The sequence below is a fragment of the Cherax quadricarinatus genome, chromosome 10 (genome assembly GCF_038502225.1).
Source record: "Cherax quadricarinatus isolate ZL_2023a chromosome 10, ASM3850222v1, whole genome shotgun sequence".
Taxonomy (NCBI): domain Eukaryota; kingdom Metazoa; phylum Arthropoda; class Malacostraca; order Decapoda; family Parastacidae; genus Cherax; species Cherax quadricarinatus.
In genome coordinates this window covers 26,688,976-26,714,493 of record NC_091301.1, presented here as the reverse complement: position 1 = coordinate 26,714,493, position 25,518 = coordinate 26,688,976, and the positions used below count along the sequence as shown (strand labels likewise).

The 25,518-nt window shown below is 38.8% G+C and overlaps 1 protein-coding gene across 2 annotated transcripts in view; it reads right to left on the bottom strand.

Annotated features, from left to right (window-relative positions):
- Positions 1-14,205: 14,205 nt before the first annotated feature.
- Positions 14,206-25,518, bottom strand: part of LOC128688002 (uncharacterized) — a 96,648-nt gene continuing 85,335 nt past the window's right edge. For both annotated transcript variants that reach the window (XM_053775655.2, XM_053775656.2), the window contains exon 9: positions 14,206-18,685. In XM_053775655.2, the coding sequence (XP_053631630.1) occupies positions 16,484-18,685 (2,202 nt within the window). In that variant the 3' untranslated portion in view covers positions 14,206-16,483. The remainder of the gene's footprint in view (positions 18,686-25,518) is intronic.

Here is a 25,518-nt window from a genome sequence, read left to right as displayed (position 1 = left end):
TAGAATTGATGAGGAGGAAAAGGGTGAGCGGTGCACGTAGGAGTCTGTGGAGACAAAGAACTTTGTCCTTGGAAGCAAAGACGGGAATGTATGAGAGTATAGATTTACCAACGCTCCTGTATGGGTGAGAAGCATGGGTGATGAATGTTGCAGCGAGAAGAAGGCTGGAGGCAGTGGAGATGTCATGTCTGAGGGCAATGTGTGGTGTGAATATAATGCAGAGAATTCATAGTTTGGAAGTTAGGAGGAGGTGCGGGATTGCCAAAACTGTTGTCCAGAGGGCTGAGGAAGGGTTGTTGAGGTGGTTCGGACATGTAGAGAGAATGGAGCGAAACAGAATGACTTCAAGAGTGTATCAGTCTATAGTCAGTGGAAGGAAGGTGGGGTAGGGGTCAGCCTAGGAAAGGTAGGAGGGAGGGGGGTAAAGGAGGTTTTGTGTGCGAGGGGCTTGGACTTCCAGCGGGCATGCGTGAGCGTGTTTGATAGGAGTGAATGGAGACAAATGGTTTTTAATACTTGACGTGCTGTTGGAGTGTGAGCAAAGTAACATTTATGAAGGGATTCAGGGAAACTGGCATGCCGGACTTGAGTCCTGGAGATGGGAAGTACAGTGCCTGCACTCTGAAGGAGGGGTGTTAATGTTGCAGTTTATCCCTTTGACTGTCGAGGTCGTATATATAGGTCTTACGAGGTACCGTGTTTGACGTATATATACTCAAATTCTAGCGGCTTCAAATCAAGCAGGAGAAAGCTGGTAGGCCCACATGTGAGAGAATGGGTCTGTGTGATCAGTGTGCACCATATAAAAAATCCTGGAGCATGCAGTGCATAATGAGAAAAAAAAAACTCCGGCCGTTTTTTTTAATTAAAATGCCGACTTTGTGGTCTATTTTTGTATAGCGTTTATGGTTGTATTCTCGTTTTCTTGGTCTCATTTGATAGAATGGAAAACATATTATAGAAATAGAGGTGATTTTGATTGATTTTACTATAAAAAGAACCTGGAAATGGAACTCAAAGTAGGGGAAATGTTTGATTTTTGCCGATGTTCAAAAGTAAACAAATGATGTCATTGTCCAATAAATGTCCATCTAGCCATTCTAATATGCAGTCATGAATGGATTGATGTTACTTATACAATTATTACAGTATTGCAGTAGTCTGCATAACAGTAAATCTTCTATTTTTTGTTTGAATAAAAATTCAAAATAGAAAGCAAGAGTAATATCAGAGGGGCTTGGAGACGTGACTGATGAACAAAGAAAATGTTATTTTAGAGCCAGGAATGTTTGCATTGTTCATTCTAGACCTTATTTTGAAATTGTCATTTTTTAATTTTCGTGAAATTGGCCAAATGGCAAATTTCTGACCACATTATTGGGTAGTTGAAATCGGTAAATGGGCAGTTTCTTGTACTCAATCGACAGAAATAATGGAGTTCTAAAGAAAAAGCTATGAGTTTGGTCGACTAGAACAATGAAATTAGCCGAAAATAGGACTCAAAGTGGGCGAAATCGCCGATTTGTAAATATCGCAGAGATCGCTAACTTCACGAGAGAGTAATTCCGTCAGTTTTCCATCAAATTTCGTGTTTTTGGTGTCATTACAATCGGGAAAAGATTATCTATCATTTCATAAGAAAAAATAATTGTTTTTTGTTTTTGAAATTTTGCGACACCAGGAGACACTTCAGGATTGGGGGCTGCGACAGTCAAGGGGTTAAAAACTGTAGTGTAAAGCACCCTTCTGGCAAGACAGTGATGGAGTGAATGATGGTGAAAGTTTTTCTTTTTCGGGCCACCCTGCCTTGGTGGGAATCGGCCAGTGTGTTAATAAAAATAAAAATCCTGTGTACTAGTCGACAAAAATCATATTTATTTAGCTAGAACTCCATTTTTTTGTATCGAATGAGTACAAGAAACCACCCATTTACCAATTTCAACTATCCAATAAGGTGGTTAGAAATTGTCAATTTTGCCAATTTCGGAAGATGCCAATTTCCAAATAGGGTCCAGAATAAACAAGAAAGATATTCCTGGCACTAAAATAACAAGTTCTCTGTTCGTTAGTCACATCCCCAGGCCCCTCTTATATTTCTTTGACTTTCCACTTTGAATTTTTATTCTTGCAAAAAAATAGAAGATTTACTGTTATGCAGACTACTGCATTAGTGTAGAAATGTTATAAATAATATCAGCGCACTTGTGAAAGAATATCAGACTCACCATTTGATGTGTATTGGACGCTTGGCATGATTTGTTTACTTTTGAACTTTGGTAAAAATCGAACATTTCTGCTACTTTGACCTTAATTTCAAGGTACTTTTCATTGTAAAACCAGTCAAAATCATCTCAATTTCTGTAATATGTCTTCCATTCTATAAAATGAGACCAGGAAAACTAGGATACAACAATAAATACCATACGAAAATACAGTGCAAAGTCGCTGTTTTAATCCAAAAACACGGTCAATTTTTTTTCTCATTACTCACTGTGTGCTGCAGGATTTTTTTATACTGTGCACACTGACCACATAGACTCATTCTTTCATATGTAGGCCTACCAGCTTTCTCTTGCTAGATTTGAAGGTGCTAGAATTTAGGCATACTAGTACGTCAATAACCCTGGTGCATAAGCTGTACAAGTACGTCGAAAACCCTGAAAGGGTTAAAGGTTAATGTATAGCTCAAATTTACAATGGTACTTCAGTATACATCCTTAATCCATTCCAGGACCTTGGACTTACACCAAACAGGAAGTATACGTTTTCCTTATATTTCTTATGGGAAAATTCGTTTGGTATACTTCCTGTTTGGTACAAGTCCAAGGTCCTGGAATTTTGTTTTACATGATGGTAGGATTGCTGGTGTCTTTTTTTTGTCTCAAACATTCAAGATTTCAGGTATATCTTTGCTACTTCTACTTACAATTAGGTCACATTACACATGCATGTACATGTTTATGTATACACACTCACCTGAGTTTTCTTAGATTTTATCTTAATAGTTCTTATTCTTACTGCTTTTCCTTTCACATCCATGGGGAAGCGGAATAAGAATCTTTCCTCTGTAAGCCATGCGTGTTGTAAAAGTCAACTAAAATGCCGGAAACAATGAGCTAATAACCCTTTCCCGTAGAGCTTACTAAAAAGAAAAAGAAGAAAACTGTCAAAGTGGGATATTTGAATGTGCGTGGATGTTGTGTGAAGGATAAAAAAAGAGATGATTGTGGATGTTATGAATGAAAAGAAACTGGATGTCCTGGCTTTAAGTGAAACGAAGCTGAAGGGGACAGGAGAGTTTCAGTGGGGAGAAATGAATGAGATTAGGTCAGGGGATTTCAAACAGAATTAGAGCTAAAGAAGGAGTAGCAATAATGTTGAAGGATAAGTTATGGCAGGAAAAGAGGGAATATAAATGTATAAATTCAAGGATTATGTGGAGTAAAATAAGGGTTAGATGTGAAAAGTGGGTTACAGTAAGTGTTTATGTACCTGGAGGAGAAGTGTAGAGGAGAGAGAAAGATTTTGGGAAATGTTGAGCGAGTGCATGGTGAGTTTTCAACCAAGTGAGAGAGTACTTGTGGTTGGGGATCTCAATGCTAAAGCGGGTAAAAATGTTGTGGAGGGAGTAGTAGGTAAATTTGGGGTGCCAATGGTAAATGAAAATGGGGAGCCTTTAATTGAGCTATGTATAGAAAGAGGTTTGGTAGTAAGCAATACATATTTTATGAAAAAGAGGATAAGTATACAAGGTACGACATAGCATGTAATGAAAGTAGTTTGTTAGATTATGTATTGGTGGATAAAAGGCTGATGGGTAGGCTTCAGGATGTACATGTTTATAGACGGGCAACCGATATATTGGATGATTATTTAGTTGTAGCTACAGTTAGAGTAAGAGGCAGATGGAACAAAAGGAAAATGGCAACAGCAAGTAAGAGAGAGGTGAAAGTATATAAACTAAGGGAGAATGAAGATAGGGTGAGACATAAGCAACTATTGGCAGAAAAGTGGGCTAATAAGAACATAAGAACATAAGAATGTAGGAACACTGCAGAAGGCCTACTGGCCCATGTGAGGCAGGTCCTTATCAAAACGACCTCTACCTAAAGCTACCCAAGAAATAACTCCCGTACCCAATGACACCATTCAAACCCACCCCCTCCCACTCATATATTTGTCCAGTCTCTTCTCAAAGCTACCCAAGGTCCTAGCCTCTATCACCCCACTGGGAAGACTGTTCCACGCATCTACAACTCTGTTAGATAACCAGTACTTACCTATGTCCTTTCTGAAACTAAATTTATCCAGCTTAAATCCATTATTTCTGGTTCTTACCTGGTTCGACACCCTCAGTACTTTATTAATATCTCCCTTTATTAATATCTCCTAATGCAAGTATGAGTATCGGTGTGTGTGTGTGTGGGGGGGGGGGGAAGGGTTGGGATAGTTTTAAAAAAGCAGTATTAGACTGTGGGGCAGAAGGTCGTGGCTATAGGAGGGTGGGTGCAGAAGGAAAGAGGAGTGATTGGTGGAATGATGAAGTAAAGGGTGTGATAAAAGAGAAGTTAGCTTGTGAGAGGTTTTTACAAAACAGAAGTGTTATAAGAAGAGTAGAGTATATGGAGAGTAAAAGAAAGGTGAAGAAAGTGGTAAGAGAGTGCAGAAGGACAGTAGATGACAGTGTGGGAGAGGCACCGTCAAGAAATTTTGCAGAAAAAAAAAAACTGGAGTGAGATAAACAAGTTAAGAAAGCCTAGGGAACAAACGAATTTGTCAGTTAAAAACAGAGTAGGGGAGTTAGTAGATAGGGAGATGGAGGTTTTGGGTAGATGGTGAGAATATTTTGAGGAACTTTTAAATGTCGACGAAGAAAGGGAAGCGGTAATTTCATGCGCTTGTCAGGGAGGTATACCATCTTTTAGGAGTGAAGAAGAACAGAGTGTGAGTGTGGGGGAGGTGCGTGAGGCATTACGTAGAATGAAAGGGGTAAAGCAGCTGGAACTGACGGAATCACGACAAATGTTAAAAGCAGGGGTGGATATAGTGTTGGAGTGGTTGGTATTTTTGTTTAATAAATGTATGAATGAGGGGAAGGTACCTAGGGATTGGCAGAGAGCCTGTATAGTCCCTTTATACAAAGAGAAGGGGGACAAAAGAGACTATAAATTATAGAGGAATAAGTTTACTGAGTATACCAGGAAAAGTGTACGGTAGAGTTATAATTGAAAGAATTACAGTGGACCCTCGACCAACGATGGCACCGTCTAACATTAAATCCGACTAGCAATACATTTTAACGCAAAAATTTTGCCTCGACTAGCGCTAAAAAACTCAACCAACGTGATTCGTTCCGTTCAAGACACGTCCACTTGTGGCCAGTGTTCACAAGCCAGCCAGCCACCGTGGTCCCATCCAAACATACAATCGGAACATTTCATATTATCAAAGCATTTTTAGTGATTGCACCTGCATTCAGCAAAATGGGTGAGAATTACTATGGATATGAAGAAAGAGATCATTGCTAAGGGGTTGGAGGTTAGTGGGGAGGATGTGGAAGAGTTGGTGGAGGACGACAATGATGAACTAACCACAGATGAGCTGCAAGATCATCTTCAACAGCAAGAGGCCAGACCTGAGGAAACTGCTCAGGAGGAGGGGATAGAGAAATTGAGGAAGTTGCCTGGCTTAAAGTGCAAACCTTTTTTGATGAAAATCATCCTGACACAGCTACTGCAAGCCGTGTTGGCAACCTGTACACTGACAATGTTATGGCCCATTTTAGGAAAGTCTTAAAGGAACAGGAGGTACAGAGCTCTATAGACAGATATGTTGTGCGACAGAGGTCCAGTGACTCTCAAGCTGGTCCTAGTGGCATTAAAAGAAGGGAAGTAACCCCAGAAAAGGACTTGACACCTCAAGTCCTATTGGAAGGGGATTCCCCTTCTAAACACTAACACCATTAATAACAAAAAGGCACAATACCGTGACTGGAACGATACACAAATAACCCGCGGGTTATTTGTGTAACTAACACCATTCACACTCTCCCCTCCTCCCATCCCATCAATCATCACCAAATCTTCAATAAAGGTAAGTGTCATGCAATTGTAAGGTCTCCTTCAGTTTGTGTGTATTAAAATTAATATTTCATGTGGTAAAAAATTTTTTTTCCAATACTTTGGGGTGTCAGGAACGGATTAATTTGATTTCCATTATTTCTTATGGGGGAAAATTAACTCGACTAACGATAATTTCGACTAACGATGAGCTCTCACGAACGGATTAATATCGTTGGTCGAGGGTCCACTGTAGAGGTAAGACAGAATGTAGGGTTGTGGATGAGCAAGGAGGTCTCAGAGTGGGTAGGGGATGTGTAGATCAGGTGTTTACATTGAAGCATATATGTGAACAGTATTTAGATAAAGGTAGGGAAGTTTTTATTTCATTCATGGATTTAGAAAAGGCATATGATAGAGTGGATAGGGGAGCAATGTGGCAGATGTTGCAAGTACAGTGGACCCCGCATAACGATCACCTCCGAATGCGACCAATTATGTAAGTGTATTTATGTAAGTGCGTTTGTACGTGTATGTTTGGGGGTCTGAAATGGACTAATCTACTTCACAATATTCCTTATGGGAACAAATTCGGTCAGTACTGGCACCTGAACATACTTCTGGAGTGAAAAAATATCGTTAACCGGGGGTCCACTGTATATGGAATAGGTGGTAAGTTAATAAATGCTGTAAAAAGTTTTTATGAGGATAGTGAGTCTCAGGTTAGGGTGTGTAGAAGAGAGGGAGACTACTTCCCAGTAAAAGTAGGTCTTAGACAGGGATGTGTAATGTCACCAAGGTTGTTTAATATATTTATAGATGGGGATGTAAAAGAAGTAAATGCTAGGGTGTTCAGAAGAGGGGCGGGATTAAGTTATGGGGAATCAAATACAAAATGGGAAGTGACACACTTACTTTCTGCTGATTATACTGTGCTTATGGGTGATTCTAAAGAAAAATTGTAGAGGTTAGTGGACGAATTTGGGAGTGTGTGTAAAGGTAGAAAGTTGAAAGTGAACACAGAAAAGAGTAAGGTGATGAGGGTATCAAATGATTTAGATAAAGAAAAATTGGATATCAAATTGGGGAGGAGGAGTATGGAAGAAGTGAATGTTTTCAGATAATTGGGAGCTGACGTATCAGCGGATGGATTTATGAAGGATGAGGTTAATCATAGAATTGATGAGGGAAAAATGGTGTGTGGTGCGTTGAGGTATATGAGGAGAAAAAGAACGTTATCTATGGAAGCACAGAAGGGAATGTACGAAAGTATAGTGGTACCAACACTCTTATATGGGTGTGAAGCTTGGGTTGTAAATGCTGCAGTGAGGAGGCGGCTGGAGGCAGTGGAGATGTCCTGTCTAAGGGCAATGTGTGGTGTAAATATTATGCAGAAAATTCGGAGAGTTGAAATTAGGAGGTGTGGAGTTAATAAAAGTATTAGTCAGAGGGCCGAAGAGGGGTTGTTGAGGTACTTTGGTCATTTAGAGAGAATGGCTCAAAGTAAAATATCTTGTAGATCATATTAATCTGTAGGGAAAGGAAGGTGGGGTAGGGTTCGTCCTTGAAATGGTTGGAAAGAGGGGGTAAAGGAGGTTTTGTGGGCAAGAGGCTTGGACTTCCAGCAAGCTTGTGTCTGTGTGTCAGATAGAAGTGACCTAACGAGTTGTTGGAGTGTGAACAGGGTAATATTTAGTGAAGGGATTCAGGGAAACCGGTTATTTTCATATAGCTGGACTTGAGGCCTGGAAATGGGAAGTACAATGCCTGCACTTTAAAGGAGGGGTTTGGGATATTGGTAGACTGGAGGCATATGTTATATATCTTTATACAGTGGACCCCCGCATAACGATATTAATCCGTTCCTGAGAGCTCATTGTTATGCGAAATTATCGTTATGCGAATGAATTTTCCCCATAAGAAATAATGGAAATCAAATTAATCCGTGCAAGACACCCAAAAGTATGAAAAAAAAATTTTACCACATGAAATATACATTTTCCTACACACAAAGAGAAGGATACATGCACAATAGTAGAGTAGTACATGCACAATATATATTGTGCATGTACTACTCTACTAAATGAAGAATAAATGACGCTTACCTTTATTGAAGATACAGCAATGACTGATGAGACACTGTGTCCTGGGAGTGCCTTTTCCTCCTGAGTACTGTAGGTCCTGTTTGGCATTTTCTTCCAGAACAGGCCTTATCACACTGTGTATGCCACTACGATTCTTAAATCTCTCAAACCAACCTTTGCTGGGTTTAAAATTCACCAATATGAGCACTAGTTCCAGGCATTTTTCCATGTTCACCTGGGTGTTAGTCGACTGGTGTGGGTTGCATCCTGGGAGACAAGATTAAGGACCCCAATGAAAATAAGTTAGACAGTCTTCGATGACACTGACTTTTTTGGGTTATCCTGGGTGGCTAACCCTCTGGAGTTAATTGTTTCTTAGTATTCTCAATAAGCCACACCAACAACAGTGCTACAGCAGCAGCAGCAGCAGCAGCAGCAGCTGACAGTGCTACAGCAGCAGCTGACAGTGCTACAGCAGCAGCAGACGGTACTACAGCAGCAGCAGCAGCTGACGGTGGTACAGCAGCAGCAGCAGCTGACGGTGCTACAGCAGCAGCTGACAGTGCTACAGCAGCTGACAGTGCTACAGCAGCAGCAGCAGCAGCTGACAGTGCAGCAGCAGCAGCAGCTGACAGTGCTACAGCAGCAGCTGACAGTGCTACAGCAGCAGCAGACGGTACTACAGCAGCAGCAGCAGCTGACGGTGGTACAGCAGCAGCTGATGGTGCTACAGCAGCAGCAGACAGTGCTACAGCAGCAGCAGCTGACAGTGCAGCAGCAGAAGCAGCTGACAGTGCAGCAGCAGCAGCAGCTGACAGTGCTACAGCAGCAGCAGCAGCAGCTGACAGTGCTACAGCAGCAGCAGCAGCAGCTGACAGTGCTACAGCAGCAGCAGCAACTGACAGTGCTACAGCAGCAGCAGCAGCTGACAGTGCTACAGCAGCAGCAGCAGCTGACAGTGCTACAGCAGCAGCAGCAGCTGACAGTGCTACAGCAGCAGCAGCTGACAGTGCTACAGCAGCAGCAGACGGTGCTACAGCAGCAGCAGACGGTACTACAGCAGCAGCAGCAGCTGACAGTGCTGCAGCAGCAGCTGACAGTGCTACAGCAGCAGCAGCAGCTGACAGTGCTACAGCAGCAGCAGCTGACAGTGCTACAGCAGCAGCAGACGGTGCTACAGCAGCAGCAGACGGTACTACAGCAGCAGCAGCAGCTGACGGTGGTACAGCAGCAGCAGCAGCTGACGGTGCTACAGCAGCAGCAGCAGCTGACAGTGCTACAGCAGCAGCAGCATCAGCAGTTGACCATGGTACCACAGTATTTCGATAATATTTCTCACACTTTTTACCACAGGGTTGGCACTAGAGGCTTTCTTGGGGCCCATGGTCACTTATTTTGAGATAAAATCACCAAAAACGCTGTAATAATATGAAATGTTCCGATTGTATGCTTTGATGTTACCGCGGAGGCTGGCTTGTAAACAATGTCACCGGCGGAACATGTGAGGCTGGCTCAGGCCGCACATTAGACATGTCTCGGACGAATAGCGCTGAGCGGGTTTTTTAGCGGTATGCGAGGCAAAATCTTAGCGATAAAATGTATCGGTATGCGGATTTAACGTTATGTGATGCCAACGGTATGCGGGGGTCCACTGTATATGCTTCTAAACTGTTGTATCTGGGTGATTATGTATGAGTTAGGTGAAAGTGTTGAATGATGATGAAAATATTTTATTTTTGGGGATTTTCTTTCTTTTTAGATCACCCTGCCTCGGTGGGAGATGGCCGACTTGTTGAAAAAAAAAAAAAAATTTACTCCATGGGGAAGCGGAACAGAATTCTTCCTCTGTAAGCCATGCATGTCGTAAGAGGTGACTAACATGCAGGAGTAAGGGGCTACTAACCCCTTCTCCTGTATACATTATTAAATTTAAAAAGAGAAACTTTAGTTTTTCTTTTTAGGTCACCCTGCCTCAGTGGGATACGGCTGGGTTGTTGAAAAAAAAAAGGTACATACAGTAGTGCTCCACTTTACGGTATTTCGCCTTACAGCGGTTCGCTAATACGGGCATTTCAAATTACAGCCAAAATTCACTATATGGCTCCCCCACCTGACTTTCTAATACGGTCACTGTGCCTCACCGGGTTTGTTTACACTCTCCATGAGCAATGCATCTCTCCATTGTGTCCAGAAACTTTCCAAAATTTCAAATATTTTATTTCATGTTTTATATAAACTCTGATAATTATACTTATGTGTACCTGTACCTAAATAAACTTACACACTATGCTGGCATGCAGGTACACATTAAAATCACTAAGAGTGCCTTATTAGTCTTGAGGATGCCATATTAATAATGATAAATGGGAAGCCTTTAATTGAGCTATGTGTATAAAGAGATTTGGTAATAAGTAATACATATTTTATGAAAAAGAGGATAAATAAATATACAAGGTATGATGTAGCACGTAATGAAAGTAGTTTGTTAGATTATGTATTGGTGGATAAAAGGTTGATGGGTAGGCTCCAGGATGTACATGTTTATAGAGGGGCAACTGATATATCGGATCATTATTTAGTTGTAGCTACAGTTAGAGTAAGAGGTAGAAGGGAAAAGATGAAGGTGGCAACAACAAGTAAGAGGGAGGTGAAAGTGTATAAACTAACGGAGGAGGAAGTTCGGGGGAGATATAAGCGACTGTTGGCAGAAAGGTGGGCTAGTGCAAAGATGAGTAGTGGGGGGGTTGAAGAGGGTTGGAATAGTTTTAAAAATGCAGTATTAGAATGTGGGGCAGAAGTTTGTGGTTATAGGAGGGTGGGGGCAGGTGGCAAGAGGAGTGATTGGTGGAATGAAGTAAAGGGTGTGATAAAAGAGAAAAAGTTAGCTTATGAGAGGTTTTTACAAAGCAGAAGTGTTATAAGAAGAGCAGAGTATATGGAGAGTAAAAGAAAGGTGAAGAGAGTGGTGAGAGAGTGCAAAAGGAGAGCAGATGATAGAGTGGGAGAGGCACTGTCAAGAAATTTTAATGAAAATAAGAAAAAATTTTGGATTGAGTTAAACAAGTTAAGAAAGCCTAGGGAAAGTATGGATTTGTCAGTTAAAAACAGAGTAGGGGAGCTAGTAGATGGGGAGATGGAGGTATTAGGTAGATGGCGAGAATATTTTGAGGAACTTTTAAATGTTGAGGAAGAAAGTGAGGCAGTAAATTTCATGCACTGGTCAGGGAGGTATACCATCTTTAAGGAGTGAAGAAGAGCAGAATGTAAGTGTGGGGGAGGTACGTGAGGCATTACGTAGAATGAAAGGGGGTAAAGGATCTGGAAATGATGGGATCATGACAGAAATGTTAAAAGCAGGGGGGGATATAGTGTTGGAGTGGTTGGTACTTTTGTTTAATAAATGTATGAAAGAGGGGAAGGTACCTAGGGATTGGCAGAGAGCATGTATAGTCCCTTTATATAAAGGGAAAGGGGACAAAAGAGATTGTAAAAATTATAGAGGAATAAGTTTATTGAGTATACAAGGAAAAGTGTACGGTAGGGTTATAATTGACAGAATTAGAGGTAAGACAGAATGTAGGATTGCGGATGAGCAAGGAGGTTTCAGAGTGGGTAGGGGATGTGTAGATCAAGTGTTTACATTGAAGCATATATGTGAACAGTATTTAGATAAAGGTAGGGAAGTTTATATTGCCTTTATGGATTCAGAAAAGGCATATGATAGAGTGGATAGGGGAGCAATGTGGCAGATGTTGCAAGTATATGGAATAGGTGGTAAGTTACTAAATGCTGTAAAGAGTTTTTATGAGGATAGTGAGGCTCAGGTTAGGGTGTGTAGAAGAGAGGGAGACTACTTCCCAGTAAAAGTAGGTCTTAGACAGGGATGTGTAATGTCACCATGGTTGTTTAATATATTTATAGATGGGGTTGTAAAATTAGTAAATGCTAGGGTGTTCAGGAGAGGGGTGGGATTAAATTATGGGGAATCAAATTCAAAATGGGAATTAACACAGTTACTTTTTGCTGATGATACTGTGCTTATGGGAGATTCTAAAGAAAAATTGAAAAGGTTAGTGGATGAGTTTGGGAATGTGTGTAAAGGTAGAAAGTTGAAAGTGAACATAGAAAAGAGCAAGGTGATGAGGGTATCAAATGATTTAGATAAAGAAAAATTGGATATCAAATTGGGGAGGAGGAGTATGGAAGAAGTGAATGCTTTCAGATACTTGGGAGTTGACGTGTCGGCGGATGGATTTATGAAGGATGAGGTTAATCATAGAATTGATGAGGGAAAAAAGGTGAGTGGTGCATTGAGGTATATGTGGAGTCAAAAAACGTTATCTATGGAGACAAAGAACGGAATGTATGAAAGTATAGTTGTACCAACACTCTTATATGGGTGTGAAGCTTGGGTAGTAAATGCAGCAGCGAGGAGACGGTTGGAGGCAGTGGAGATGTCCTGTCTAAGGGCAATGTGTGGTGTAAATATTATGCAGAAAATTCGGAGTGTGGAAATTAGGAAAAGGTGTGGAGTTAATAAAAGTATTAGTCAGAGGGCAGAAGAGGGGTTGTTGAGGTGGTTTGGTCATTTAGAGAGAATGGATCAAAGTAGAATGACATGGAAAGCACATAAATCTATAGGGGAAGGAAGGCGAGGTAGGGGTCGTCCTCGAAAGGGTTGGAGAGAGGGGGTAAAGGAGGTTTTGTGGGCAAGGGGCTTGGACTTCCAGCAAGCGTGCGTGAGCGTGTTAGATAGGAGTGAATGGAGACGAATGGTACTTGGGACCTGACAATCTGTTGGAGTGTGAGCAGGGTAATATTTAGTGAAGGGATTCAGGGAAACCGGTTATTTTCATATAGTCGGACTTGAGTCCTGGAAATGGGAAGTACAATGCCTGCACTTTAAAGGAGGGGTTTGGGATATTGGCAGTTTGGAGGGATATGTTGTGTATCTTTATATGTATATGCTTCTAAACTGTTGTATCCTGAGCACCTCTGCAAAAACAGTGATTATGTGTGAGTGTGGTGAAAGTGTTGAATGATGATGAAAGCATTTTCTTTTTGGGGATTTTCTTTCTTTCTTGGGTCACCCTGCCTCGGTGGGAGACGGCCGACTTGTTGAAAAAAAAAAAAAAATAATAATAATACGCAATAACAATCACTGAGACACATTAAACGTCGTATATTACGTTAAACATTTTCATTAATCCATCTATGATATTGTTTTCAAAATTATATAATAAACATGCTACGTAACATATAAACACAATAAATACACCCCACAATAGAATAAATTATCATAAATATGAGATGTTACGTGTATGAACCAAAACCAGACACGTTCATTTGCTTGTTTACGTAACTCCATGTGTCTTTCCTCTCATTTACTCATTCTCTCTCTCATTTATTCATTTTACCTTGTTTACTCACCTCTTACCCTACATTAAGACTACAAATATTTTAAGTTAAGCAATGAGTGTACTGTATATGCATTTTATCACTTTGGAGCGCTTTAAATGTCGTAGCATAATACGTGTGAGTGGGGTGGCCTGGCCTGGCCAGTTACCATACCTCTCACACCTGATTTCCTACAAATACTATTCACCTCTTGCCCTACATTAAGACTACAAATATTTTATGGTAAGTAATGAATGTACTGTGTGTTTATTTTACTTTTTATTGTTTTTAATGCCTAGTTGCTAACTTAATATATGTTAGTGTAAACTTTTTATCTGGCATTTACATGCATTTATAAATGGAAAACAATGGCTTTCTGCTTTCCGGCAATGTCTGCTTTCTGGCGGTAGCCTGGAACCTAAACTGCTGTATAAGTGGGACCCTAATGTACATTAATAATAATAAATAGTGTAGTTTAGTTTCTTATAGCCTTTATTGTCTTTATAAAAATGAGATGAAAAAGTGTGACACTCTAAATAAAAAATTACAAAGAAATGCTGACAATGTGCAGTACATGTTTTAGTATGGCACAAATTTAAATAATGTAAAATAGGTTCATTTTAACTGTACTGACTTATGAGTGAACAATAAGGTTAAGAACAAAGTACCAAAAAAAAAAAAAAAAAAAAAAAAAAAAAAAAAAAAAAAAAAAAAAAAAAAAAAAAAAAAAAAAAAAAAAAAAAAAAAAAAAGTTTTCAGTCATGGAGTGTATGAATGGTGTTGAGACCACTTGTGTCATATGGCAGTGGTAAAAAAAACTTATTCATATAATCAAGGATTCTGACTAATATAAAAAGCTAGATTAAGCTGAAACATAAAGAGAGCTACTTGTGTACATGCTAAATAATTAAATAACTCACTCTGTCAATAAGGTGACAAATATTAAGACCTGCAAATTATGAGTCACTGATGTATTGTTTAGGCAAATTATTGAGAAAAACCCTACGAACAGATGGAATAAGATTACAAAAATTGTTGAACATGGACAAAGTAAAAAATAACATGAATACTCTTATACAAAACAGGGATAATAACAAGCTAAGTGTAATTTCAAGGAAATTAACATACAGAATATACCAGTAAATAGTAATAACACAACTGCAAACAAATCACAGAACAGGTGGGGTCTGAACCCTTGGCAAGTGAATCCTAACACTCACAGGCCAGTCAGTTGGCTGAGTGGTTAACACAGTTTTAGGATTCATTTGCCGTGGGTTCAGGTCCTACCCATTCCGTGATTTATACCAGGAAAGGTGAATTAAACTTATAACTGATGATACAGAACTAACACATTGCAAACTGAGGAGCAAGATATTACAAAAGTCTTGATAAAATATTGTTGGAAAGATACTAGTGATAAAATACATAGCAGAAAAAAAAGAGCAACATTTATGGATAAAAAATATCAGAGACTTGACTGGAATGCCTTTGGGGAAGCTTTAAAAGTTTTTTGTATATAAAAAAAAATTAGTTAACTGATATGTATGTAAGCATGAACCTGTATGTAAGCATGAACCTAAGTGAATGTAAGATCAAACAAATACTCTGAATATGAACAGAGCTAGTAGAGGTGTAGCAAATGTCAAGGTAGAGAAATGGTCAAGGTTTTGAAAAGTATGCTCCTTACTGACCCGCTTTTTTGCTACTGATTTAGCATTGACAATCGAAAACAAACAAAAACGAAGTTGCAAATGAGTACTAGTATGTAATATAATAAAGTCAGAGGTAAATGATGGGAGAATAGTGTAATGGTTTTCGAAATACAAACTTGTACACTGGTGGATTTTGCTCCACCTTGCAGAATGGAGTAAGATGAACACGAACTGAAACTCATGACTCACAGACTATAAGGCATACAGGTTATGATTTCACCTTGAACATAAAAAAGATGTTGAAACCAGGATAAGTTTCATCAATGACAAATTATTTTACTTACTATGCAAGCCAATTCTGGTAGCAAAGAACTGCATTATTGTCTTTGTTACTACATTCCTATAAAAATAAAATGAAATTTCACAACACCAAGAATCTGAAAAGGAAATAAAGAGAATTTGAGCCAATAGAGTAAGGCAAGACCGTTACCACTTCACTACCAACATTGAATAATAATATAATCAAATTAAGCACCGAACTTAATAGGGTCAATGGATAATGAAGGATTCAAGGAAACATTAATACTCATTCGTATTACTGTATTACATTTACGTCAGGTGTGTAATTTCTATTTGTGATAGTGTATTATGGAAACTGGTGGTGAAATATTGGAATATGTCAAGAAATTTAAATATTCGGAACCATGAACAAGAAGAAATACAGTAGCCAATGTGAGAGTTGTGTAATGGAGAAAGTAACTGATGAGGGCTGATTAACACAATAATGCTTCCCACAGTGAGCTATGAGTAAAATACAAATATTTTCTAAAACATTACTAAAAATAATCCTGCTTGTGATCTGAACTATTTTCAAAATACATGTGGTCTAAGGTGAGGAGTATTAATAAAAAATATACAGAATATGTGAAAAAGCTAGCAATGTTCAAGAGAAATACAATATGACTGATCAAATAAGTGAAGAGGATGACTAATGTACAGTATTTATAAGATAAGCAAGAATTTAAATAAAAGGGGTCAGTGATGGATGACAATGAATGTGGAGAATTTCATACAGGATAGGTGATCACAGGAACCATAACAGCATAAAAGATATAAAAAAAAAAGAAAAATATCTAAGTTTTTAAAATAGAGATTTGCCAAGTTCTGACATCAGAAACATGAATGAGAGTTATTTTTATAATGAAGTCATGATATAAATTTGCACTGAACAATAACAACAATGAGAAGAGTATCTTACAAAGTTTCCTTCAAGTGATTTTACATAATGGCATTATCTATATTGGATCCTAATGGGTGAAGGCTTTACAGAAGAACGAGGAGGAAGCTTTGGTGGACTAACTGAGTCTTCAGTTGGGACCAAATGTGAAACACCAAAAGTACTTTTTTTATGAACAGGAGACATAAGACTGTCTGGAGTTTTAAATCTCATATCCTCCTCCTTCCTTATTAGTGTCTTAGGGACCGTGGCTTCTCCTTTGTATGCCTTTGGAGTGTCACGAGAATGTTCTTGTTGAATATTGATCCGATTACTTTCCTTAAGTGGTGACACTATAGCAATTTTGGTTACACTGTGAGGTGCTCTATCAAACTGTAATGATTTCTGTCTAGCTTTCAGCAGTTCCCGTGGCGTCATAGTAGAACGGTGAGACATGCTTCTTGAGTAACTCAACCTAGTCACACGCTGATCAGAGGCAGATGAATGTTCAGGAGGCTGATTAGGAGTGCAGCGAAGTCTTGACTGTCGTCGCTGATAAGGACTAGGAGCATTTAAGTTGTTAAAGAGTTGTACATTGGCAGTTACTTTTTTCTGTTTTATTAGAGCTGCAAGTGATGGCCTTCCAATATTTCCTTCTCCTCTTAAGTTCTCGTGATCCTCTGCACAACTGATGAATTCAGTTGCAGGCATCCACTGCTCTTCTCCAGCCTCAGATTCAGCATACACAGCACACTGATTTTTTTTATTTACCAACTTGTCTTTCTGAGCTATCTGTTCATCAACCTCCATATTTATATCTGAGATATTATGCTGCAAATTTAATAAACAATTACTATAATCCCTTTGATAGCCTTCATTTATAGAGGTTTCTGTTGAGGAAAATTTTAACACTGGAACAGAAGAGACTAGTGATAAACGATGGGACCTCCTACGTGTCAAGGGCACAGAAAGGTGCTCAAGAAAACTGCCAGTTAAACTGTCATCAACACTCATACTAGACATATTCATATTTATTGAGAGTTGCTCCCCAGAACTCTCATTATTGTATATTTTACATATTGCTTTTCCTTCTTCATTACAAGTTGACCTAAGAGCACTGTCATCATTTCTCTTGTTTATAATCACCTTGCGGTTTATACCAGTTGTAGGGGTTTCTGCAAAACCTACTGGGGAATCAGAAATTCCCTTTGAAGTTGAACGCACTACAAACGGAAGTCCTGATTTTACAGAATTTGGTCTTCCCCGTTTTAAGGTAGTGTTTATTGGAGTTTGCATTAGAGTTCCTTTCATTTTTGGTGTTTGAACTGGCTTACTTTCAAGAGTATCATCCACATTAGTTTGACTTTTAGCAGCATTTTGTACTAAATCCCTTGAGCGACGTCTGATGGTGCCAATTTTTCGTTCACTTGGTGATCGTATCACTCTATGTTCTCCACTTCTTCGATTACGAATTTTAAGCTCCTTTCCCAATCTCTTTGATAAATTATCAGAGGGACTGATGCCAAGCTCTTTAGTCTCTACTTTCATGCGCTCATAAGCGCTCTGTATCATTTCAGAGTAACTCATGTTTTGTGCAGATATAGAAGAACTGTCTGGAAAAAATACTTCCTTCATTTGTTGAACATTACTCTTATCAAATTCCTCTTCCATGGTTTTTAAGACAGATTTTATATCATCATACTGCTGCTCGAGAGTATCTATGGAATTATTGAGCCTAGGACGAGGAACTAACTGGTCACGAAGTGTACATTCTGCTCCATCAGGTACCCCTCGTGACTCCAAGGTGGAAGAAACATCCGCACCATCTGGTTCATTAAAATTTATTCTCCATCCGCTGCTGCTCCTTCGTTTAACTCTAACAGGCTCTTCGGAACAGCTCATTCTCTTGACACTGCTCCTGAGTGGAATATCACAGCTTCTTCGTCTCACTACTGGCTTAGTGACTGGCGACATTATTGGAGCATCTCTGGAGAATATCTTCGAAAGTGGCTGCGATTCCATCCTGTGTTGAACTGTTTCAACTTTGAGAGATTCAACTCGACCTAAACTCTTCCTACCTACTCCAGGGTTGACTGTGTAAATGTTAGTACTTGGGGATTTGGAGAAAGCTCTGATTTTAGCAGAAGTGGACCTCTTAAGGCATGGAGTGGAGCTGTCCGTGATGGAGTATCGAGCAGATGATTGAGTGAGTAAGTTCCGCGAGTCCACGATCTCTCGAACGATACAGGGCTGACCCATTTTAAAGATCTGCTTCTTCTGCAACAAACAAATAAAAAATAAATTAATAAATAAACACAGTGAGATGTAACTTTATTGCCACTTGGCTAGTTTACAAATATTTCCATGAGTTTGCAACACCAGCTGATAAGTTCACCAAATGTAGGTTTTTAACCAAATTATTCTCATACTTAGTATCCTTATACTTTACACTGAACCATTAAGCTCTCACGAAGTTAGCGACCTCGGCGATATTTACGAATCGGCAATTTCGCCCACTTTGAGCCCTATTTCCAGCTAATTCTGTTGTTCCAGTCGACCAAACTCATAGCTATTTCTTTAGAACTCCATTTTTTCTATCGACTGAGTACAAGAAACTGCCCATTTACCAATTTCAACTACCAAATAACATGGTCAGAAATTTGCAATTTGGCCAATTTCATGAAAATTAAAAAATATGACAATTTCAAAATAGGGTCCAGAATGAACAAAGCAGACATTCCTGGCTCTAAAATAACATATTCTTTGTTCATCAGTCACGTCTCCAGGATCCTCTGATATTACTCTTGCTTTCTATTTTGAATTTTTATTCAACAAAAAATAAAAGATTTACTGTTATGTAGACTACTGCAATATTGTAATAATTGCATAAATAATGTCAACCCATTCATGACTGCATATTAGAATGTTTACTTGGACATTTATTGAAAAATGACATCATTTGTTTACTTTTGAACATTGGCAAAAATCAAACATTCCCCCTAATTTGAGCTCCATTTCAAGGTTCTTTGCATAGTACAACCAATCAAAATCACCTCTATTTCTATAATATGTTTTCCATTCTATCAAATGAGACCAAGAAAACGAGAATACGACCATAAATACTACACTAAAACAGACCACAAAGTCAGCATTTTAATTAAAAAAAAAAAAAGATCAGTTTTTTTTCTCATTATGCACTGCGTGCTGCAGGATTTTTTTTATATGGTGCACACTGACCACACAGACCCATTCTCTCACATGTGGGCTTACCAGCTTTCTCCTGCTTGATTTGAAGCCGCTAGTATTTATGAGTATACATGTATATACGTCAAACACGACTCGTAATATGTGTATATATGATCGAAACATTCAAAGGGTCAAAAAGGGAGTGTTAATACGACATGATATCAGTGAATCCCTGGCGTTTGCCACGCTATTTGCTCTAGCTGGTGCTCAATGAACTGGTGCTCCCACAAGGTATTATGGTCCCAGACTTTTTTAATACTGTGAACACTGAGTGTTAAGACCCATTCTATACTGACCAGGCATCTCAGGCGAATCGTGCCAAATTTGAAGGCAGCAAAAATAAAATGCTGATCTACGTTTGAAGTGCTAGCAGTACTAACAAAAATCTACGTTTGGACAGTTAAGGGGTTAAAAATGAGAAATTTCATGTTTTGTAAGAAATTTCAACCTACTGGAGGCAACAGAATATAGTCTAAGATACATCTTTTGGATACTATGCCTTGCTATTACAACCCATTCTAAAGCAATATTTATTTAAAAAAAAAATAAAATAAAATGAAATGCCAGCAGAAGAAGATATTATTGCAGATCTCTAAGATTTTATACAAATATTTTTGAAATTTGTGTGCCAGTTTTCTACACTATTAAAAAACAGAAATAACAAAGAGTGTTAAAACACCTTGCCCTACCGAATGTGTCTTGAACAGGAATAATCTCTCCTGGGCTCCCACACCTACCCACCACCTGCCTTACCAACAAAACCCATCCACTATGAAGGCACACTAGGTCTCCCTCTTTGACTCTCAGCCAACCCACCCCCCTTTCCTAGGACTGAGGTCTTTCTCTGGTTCGAAGGCTATCCATCCACTCATCCACCTTACTACCTAACAACCACTCGTGAGCTAACAAAACGTAAATAATAAATCTATAGTTCTTCACCAATCTTTACCAAATAAATGTAAACACCATACATACATAGGCACATACAAAAGGTATGAATGTACATTTTTTTTTTTTTCAACAAGTCGGCTGTCTCTCACCGAGGCAGGGTGACCCAAAAAAGAAAGAAAATCCCCAAAAAGAAAAATACTTTTATCATCATTCAACACTTTCACCTCTCTCACACATAATCACTGTTTTTGCAGAGGTGCTCAGAATACAATAGCTTAGAAGCATATACGTATAAAGATACACAACATATCTCTCCAAACTGCCAATATCCCAAACCACCCCTTTAAAGTGCAGGCATTGTACTTCCCATTTCCAGGACTCAAGTCTGGCTATATAAAAATAACCGGTTTCCCTGAATCCCTTCACTAAATATTACCCAGCACACACTCCAACAGCTCGTCAGGTTCCAAATACCATTCGTCTCCATTCACTCCTAACACGCTCATGCATGCTCGCTGGAAGTCCAAGCCCCTTGCCCACAAAACCTCCTTTACCCCCTCCCTCCAACCTTTTCGAGGATGACCCCTACCCCGCCTTCCTTCCCCTACAGATTTATACGCTCTCCATGTCATTCTACTTTGATCCATTCTCTCTAAATGACCAAACCACCTCAACAACCCCTCTTCAGCCCACTGACTAATACTTTTATTAACTCCACACCTTCTCCTAATTTCCAAACTCCGAATTTTATGCATAATATTCACACCACACATTGCCCTTAGACAGGACATCTCCACTGCCTCCAACCGTCTCCTTGCTGCAGCATTTACAACCCAAGCTTCACACGCATATAAGAGTGTTGGTACTACTATACTTTCATACATTCCCTTCTTTGCCTCCATAGATAACGTTTTTTGTCTCCACATATACCTCAACACACCACTTGCCTTTTTTCCTTCATCAATTCTACGATTAACCTCATCCTTCATAAATCCATCTGCTGACACGTCAACTCCCAAATATCTGAAAACATTCACTTCCTCCATACCCACGTAGAACCCAAAATGATCCAAGAATACTAGCACTGCTACCTATAACCTGACAAAATTGATGATCTAAGGAAAACAGTCCTGCAAACCCAAGCACCGTCCCCACTGCCAGACGAACACTCAACCCAAGCTCTGGGAACAAAGCTCTCTCCTCCATCACTTCACCAGTAAGTACTTCAGTGGTACTATTAGAAGAAATCGCAGAAGAAACAACAACAGCACCAAAAAGATAAAATCAAGGATTCTGCAACTCAACATGTCAACCCAGAAGGATGCCGGCGTATCATTAATCCCTTTCACCACTGCCTGGGGCCACACAATAACAATATCAAACATGGCTGACTCTCACACCAACTCCCCTTCCTTCACTGGATTCACCACTCCTGTCGATCTCTCAGCATGACTGACGATCCTGACACTGTTAGGTCAAACATTGTCTCTCTAGCTGCTAAAAATAGAAATCTTAGAGCAACAAGAAGTCAAGATAACCAACTCGAGAAGAGAAGATTATGACGTCGGGAAGTACTGACTCAGAAAATTCTCTGCAAACAGCAATTGCCAGTCACACTGAGCAAATAACATCTCTGAATACGAAGGTAGAAAAAGCAATCAAGGTCCGGAAAACTAACATGCATGCCCGATTGAATGATTACCTTGATTACCATGATGACAAAACAGAACAAGAAAAGCTGTCTGATGCAGTTATAATAAACAGCTTCCACTTTACCAGTGAAATAAATAACCCCAGCTAATTGCAAAGATACCACTATCAGGATCATAAAAGACCACCTAAATGTTAATGTGCACAACAACGAAGTTAAAGAAACACGCTTACTAGGAAAACAAGGTTGTAAACACTTTGTTATGATCAGATTTCATTCCTGTGACAAAAAAAAAAAAATCTAATTCAATCAGCAAGTAGAGTAAAAAATAGTGTACATGAATGAGTGCCTGACGAGAAAAACATCAAAACTTAAAACGGGAAAACAGTGACAAAATCCATCAGTGCTTCACTCAAAATGGGAAAAATTCTAGTGAGGAAAACAGAAGTAGGTGGCCACTTATTTACAATCACAAATGAAAATGATCTCTCCAATTTCCTTAGAGAAGTTAATCTTACTGAGACAGATGAGCTAATTGGTTCTTAACATTATTATCTGCATGTAGTGTATGTTCCTACTGCATTATCGTGCAAATCCTAGTACTAGTACTATCTTTTACTAGTTAGTACCATCTACCTCTATCCTATGTATTACTTGCTTAAATTTTGTGCTACAAATCAAATCTTACTGTCTAAATTTGTTTAATACCATATTTACTATCTCCATTTTTTTATTTTTTTATTATTACTTACTTTAGTCTCCATAGAATTAGTCTCTTAGAATAGTTCTTCACATACCAATATTTTGTACTGCCTTTTATAAGTTTTCGTATTACTTCCAGTGCAATAGTGAATTCTAAAAGTTGTGCAATATTGATTTAATACTTGTCACACTTATTATACTAATCCTTATTAATAGTTAATAGTTTCTTTTCTGTTAGTTATACATCCTTAATCCTGCTTTAGTCATATGATTGCAAACAATGATCCAGATATTAACCTCTTACTAAAGGACTTACACGATCCTAACAACTACCTTTATTACACTGCTAGTCAGGCTAAGACACTACTCAGGGCCAACAACAACATAACAGTATTTAACCCCTTGACTGTTTCGGTCGTATATACACGTCTTAGGAGCCACTGTGTTTGGCGTATATATACTCAAAAATTCTAGCAGCTTCAAATCAAGCAGGAGAAAGCTGGTAGGCCCACATGTGAGAGAATGGGTCTGTGTGGTCAGTGTGCACCATATAAAAAATCCTGCAGCATGCAGTGCATAATGAGAAAAAAAAACTCTTACTGTTTTTGGATTAAAACACCGATTTTGTGGTGTATTTTCGTAAAGTATTTATGGTTGTATTCTCGTTTTCTTGGTTTCATTTGATAGAATGGAAAACATATTATAGAAACAGAGGTGATTTTCATTGGTTTTCCTATGAAAAGTAACTTGAAATGGAGCACAAAGTAGGGGAAATGTTTGATTTTTGCTTATGTTCAAAAGTAAACAAATGATGTCATTGTCCAATAAATGTCCAACTAGCAATTCTAATATGAACTCATGAATAGATTAACATTATTTATACAATTATTACAATATTGCAGTAGTCGGCATAACAGTAAATCTTCTATTTTTTGTTTGAATAAAAGTTCAAAATAGAAAGCAAGTGTAATATCAGAGGGGCCTGGAGACGTGACTGATGAACAAAGAAAATGTTATTTTAGAGCCAGGAATGTCTGCACTGTTCATTCTGGACCCTATTTTGAAATTGGCATATTTTTTAATTTGCGTGAAATTGGCCAAATTGCAAATTTCTGACCACGTTATTGGGTAGTTGAAATCGGTAAATGAGCAGTTTCTTGTACTCAATCGATAGAACAAATGGATTTCTAAAGAAATAGCTATGAGTCTGGTCGACTGGATTAATGGAATTAGCTGAAAACAGGGCTCAAATTGGGCGAAATCGCTGATTCATAAATATCGCTGAGGTCGCTAACTTCGCGAGAGCGTAATTCTGTAAGTTTTCCATCAAATTTCGTTCTTTTGGTGTCATTACCACCGTAAAAAGATTCTCTATCATTTCATAAGAATTTTTTTTTTTCCCAAAAAATTTTCGACATCAGGAGACACCTCAGGATTTGGGGTTGTGACAGCCAAAGGGTTAATTATAATGTCAGATCATTAAGCAAACACTATGATGACCTCCAAGCACTACTCAATTCTCTGAATGTCAGTATGTCTATTCCATACCTGGCTACAAGGCCATACACAATTGTAGACCAGACCAATTAGGAGGTGGAATGGTTATATACTACTCTGATGAACTTAAATGTATAAATTCTACTTGCACAAGGGATGAATATGGTGAACATACATTTGCTAAATTTAAATCCAAAGACCTTAAAAAAACTAACAGTTGGAGCAATCTACAGAGTACCTGACTCCAATATTTACCCATTTAGTGAAAAACTAAGAAACATGATAACTAACACAGAGATGAACAAACACCACCTGATACTTACAGGTGATTTCAACATAAACCTCATCCATGGCCATGACCCACAAGTAACTGAATCCACAAACATTGCAAGCAGCTGCTTACTTCTGCCAACAATGACAAAACCTACAAGAATCTCCGAGACAAATGCTTCCTTACTAGATCATATCTGGACAAACACTATATCCTCATTAAGCCGTAAACAGTCCAAACGTATATATACATTCACTACCCCAAATACTGTATTTTGAGAAATAAAAAAATATTTTTTTTTATTAAAAAAAAAAAAAAAAAAAAGAGCACATCTCTCTAAGTGTTATAGCATAAAAAAAAATTAGAGTCAGTATTTACCAAGATATGAGGCCGCAAAGTTGGCACTTGGGGATCACTTGACGGCAACATGGAGCGCTGCCGCTTGCAAAAGTGTTGCCGATATACCTTTGTTTTTTCTATTTCATTTTTTTTTCAACAAGTCGGCCGTCTCCCACCGAGGCAGGGTGACTATTTTTCATATTATATAATTTTTATGTTCTGATAATTACAGTTTATAGTAGTTGTTGTGATTTCATAACAAATCTTTGTTGTGACACTAGTACATTAGGTACTGAAATTGTACTCACAAACACATTGACAGGTGGATATTTATACCTGCCTTGGCCATTTACTATTGTCTTGGAATATATAAAGTATTTATATGTCCCAGCAATGCTTCAGCAGCACCACCACCACCAGGACGACGACGACGCGCCGCCTCCACCACCACCGACTTTGTAAATGGTCCAAGTCGGACCGAAACGTCGTCGTAAGCTCCTCTCTTCTGTGTGC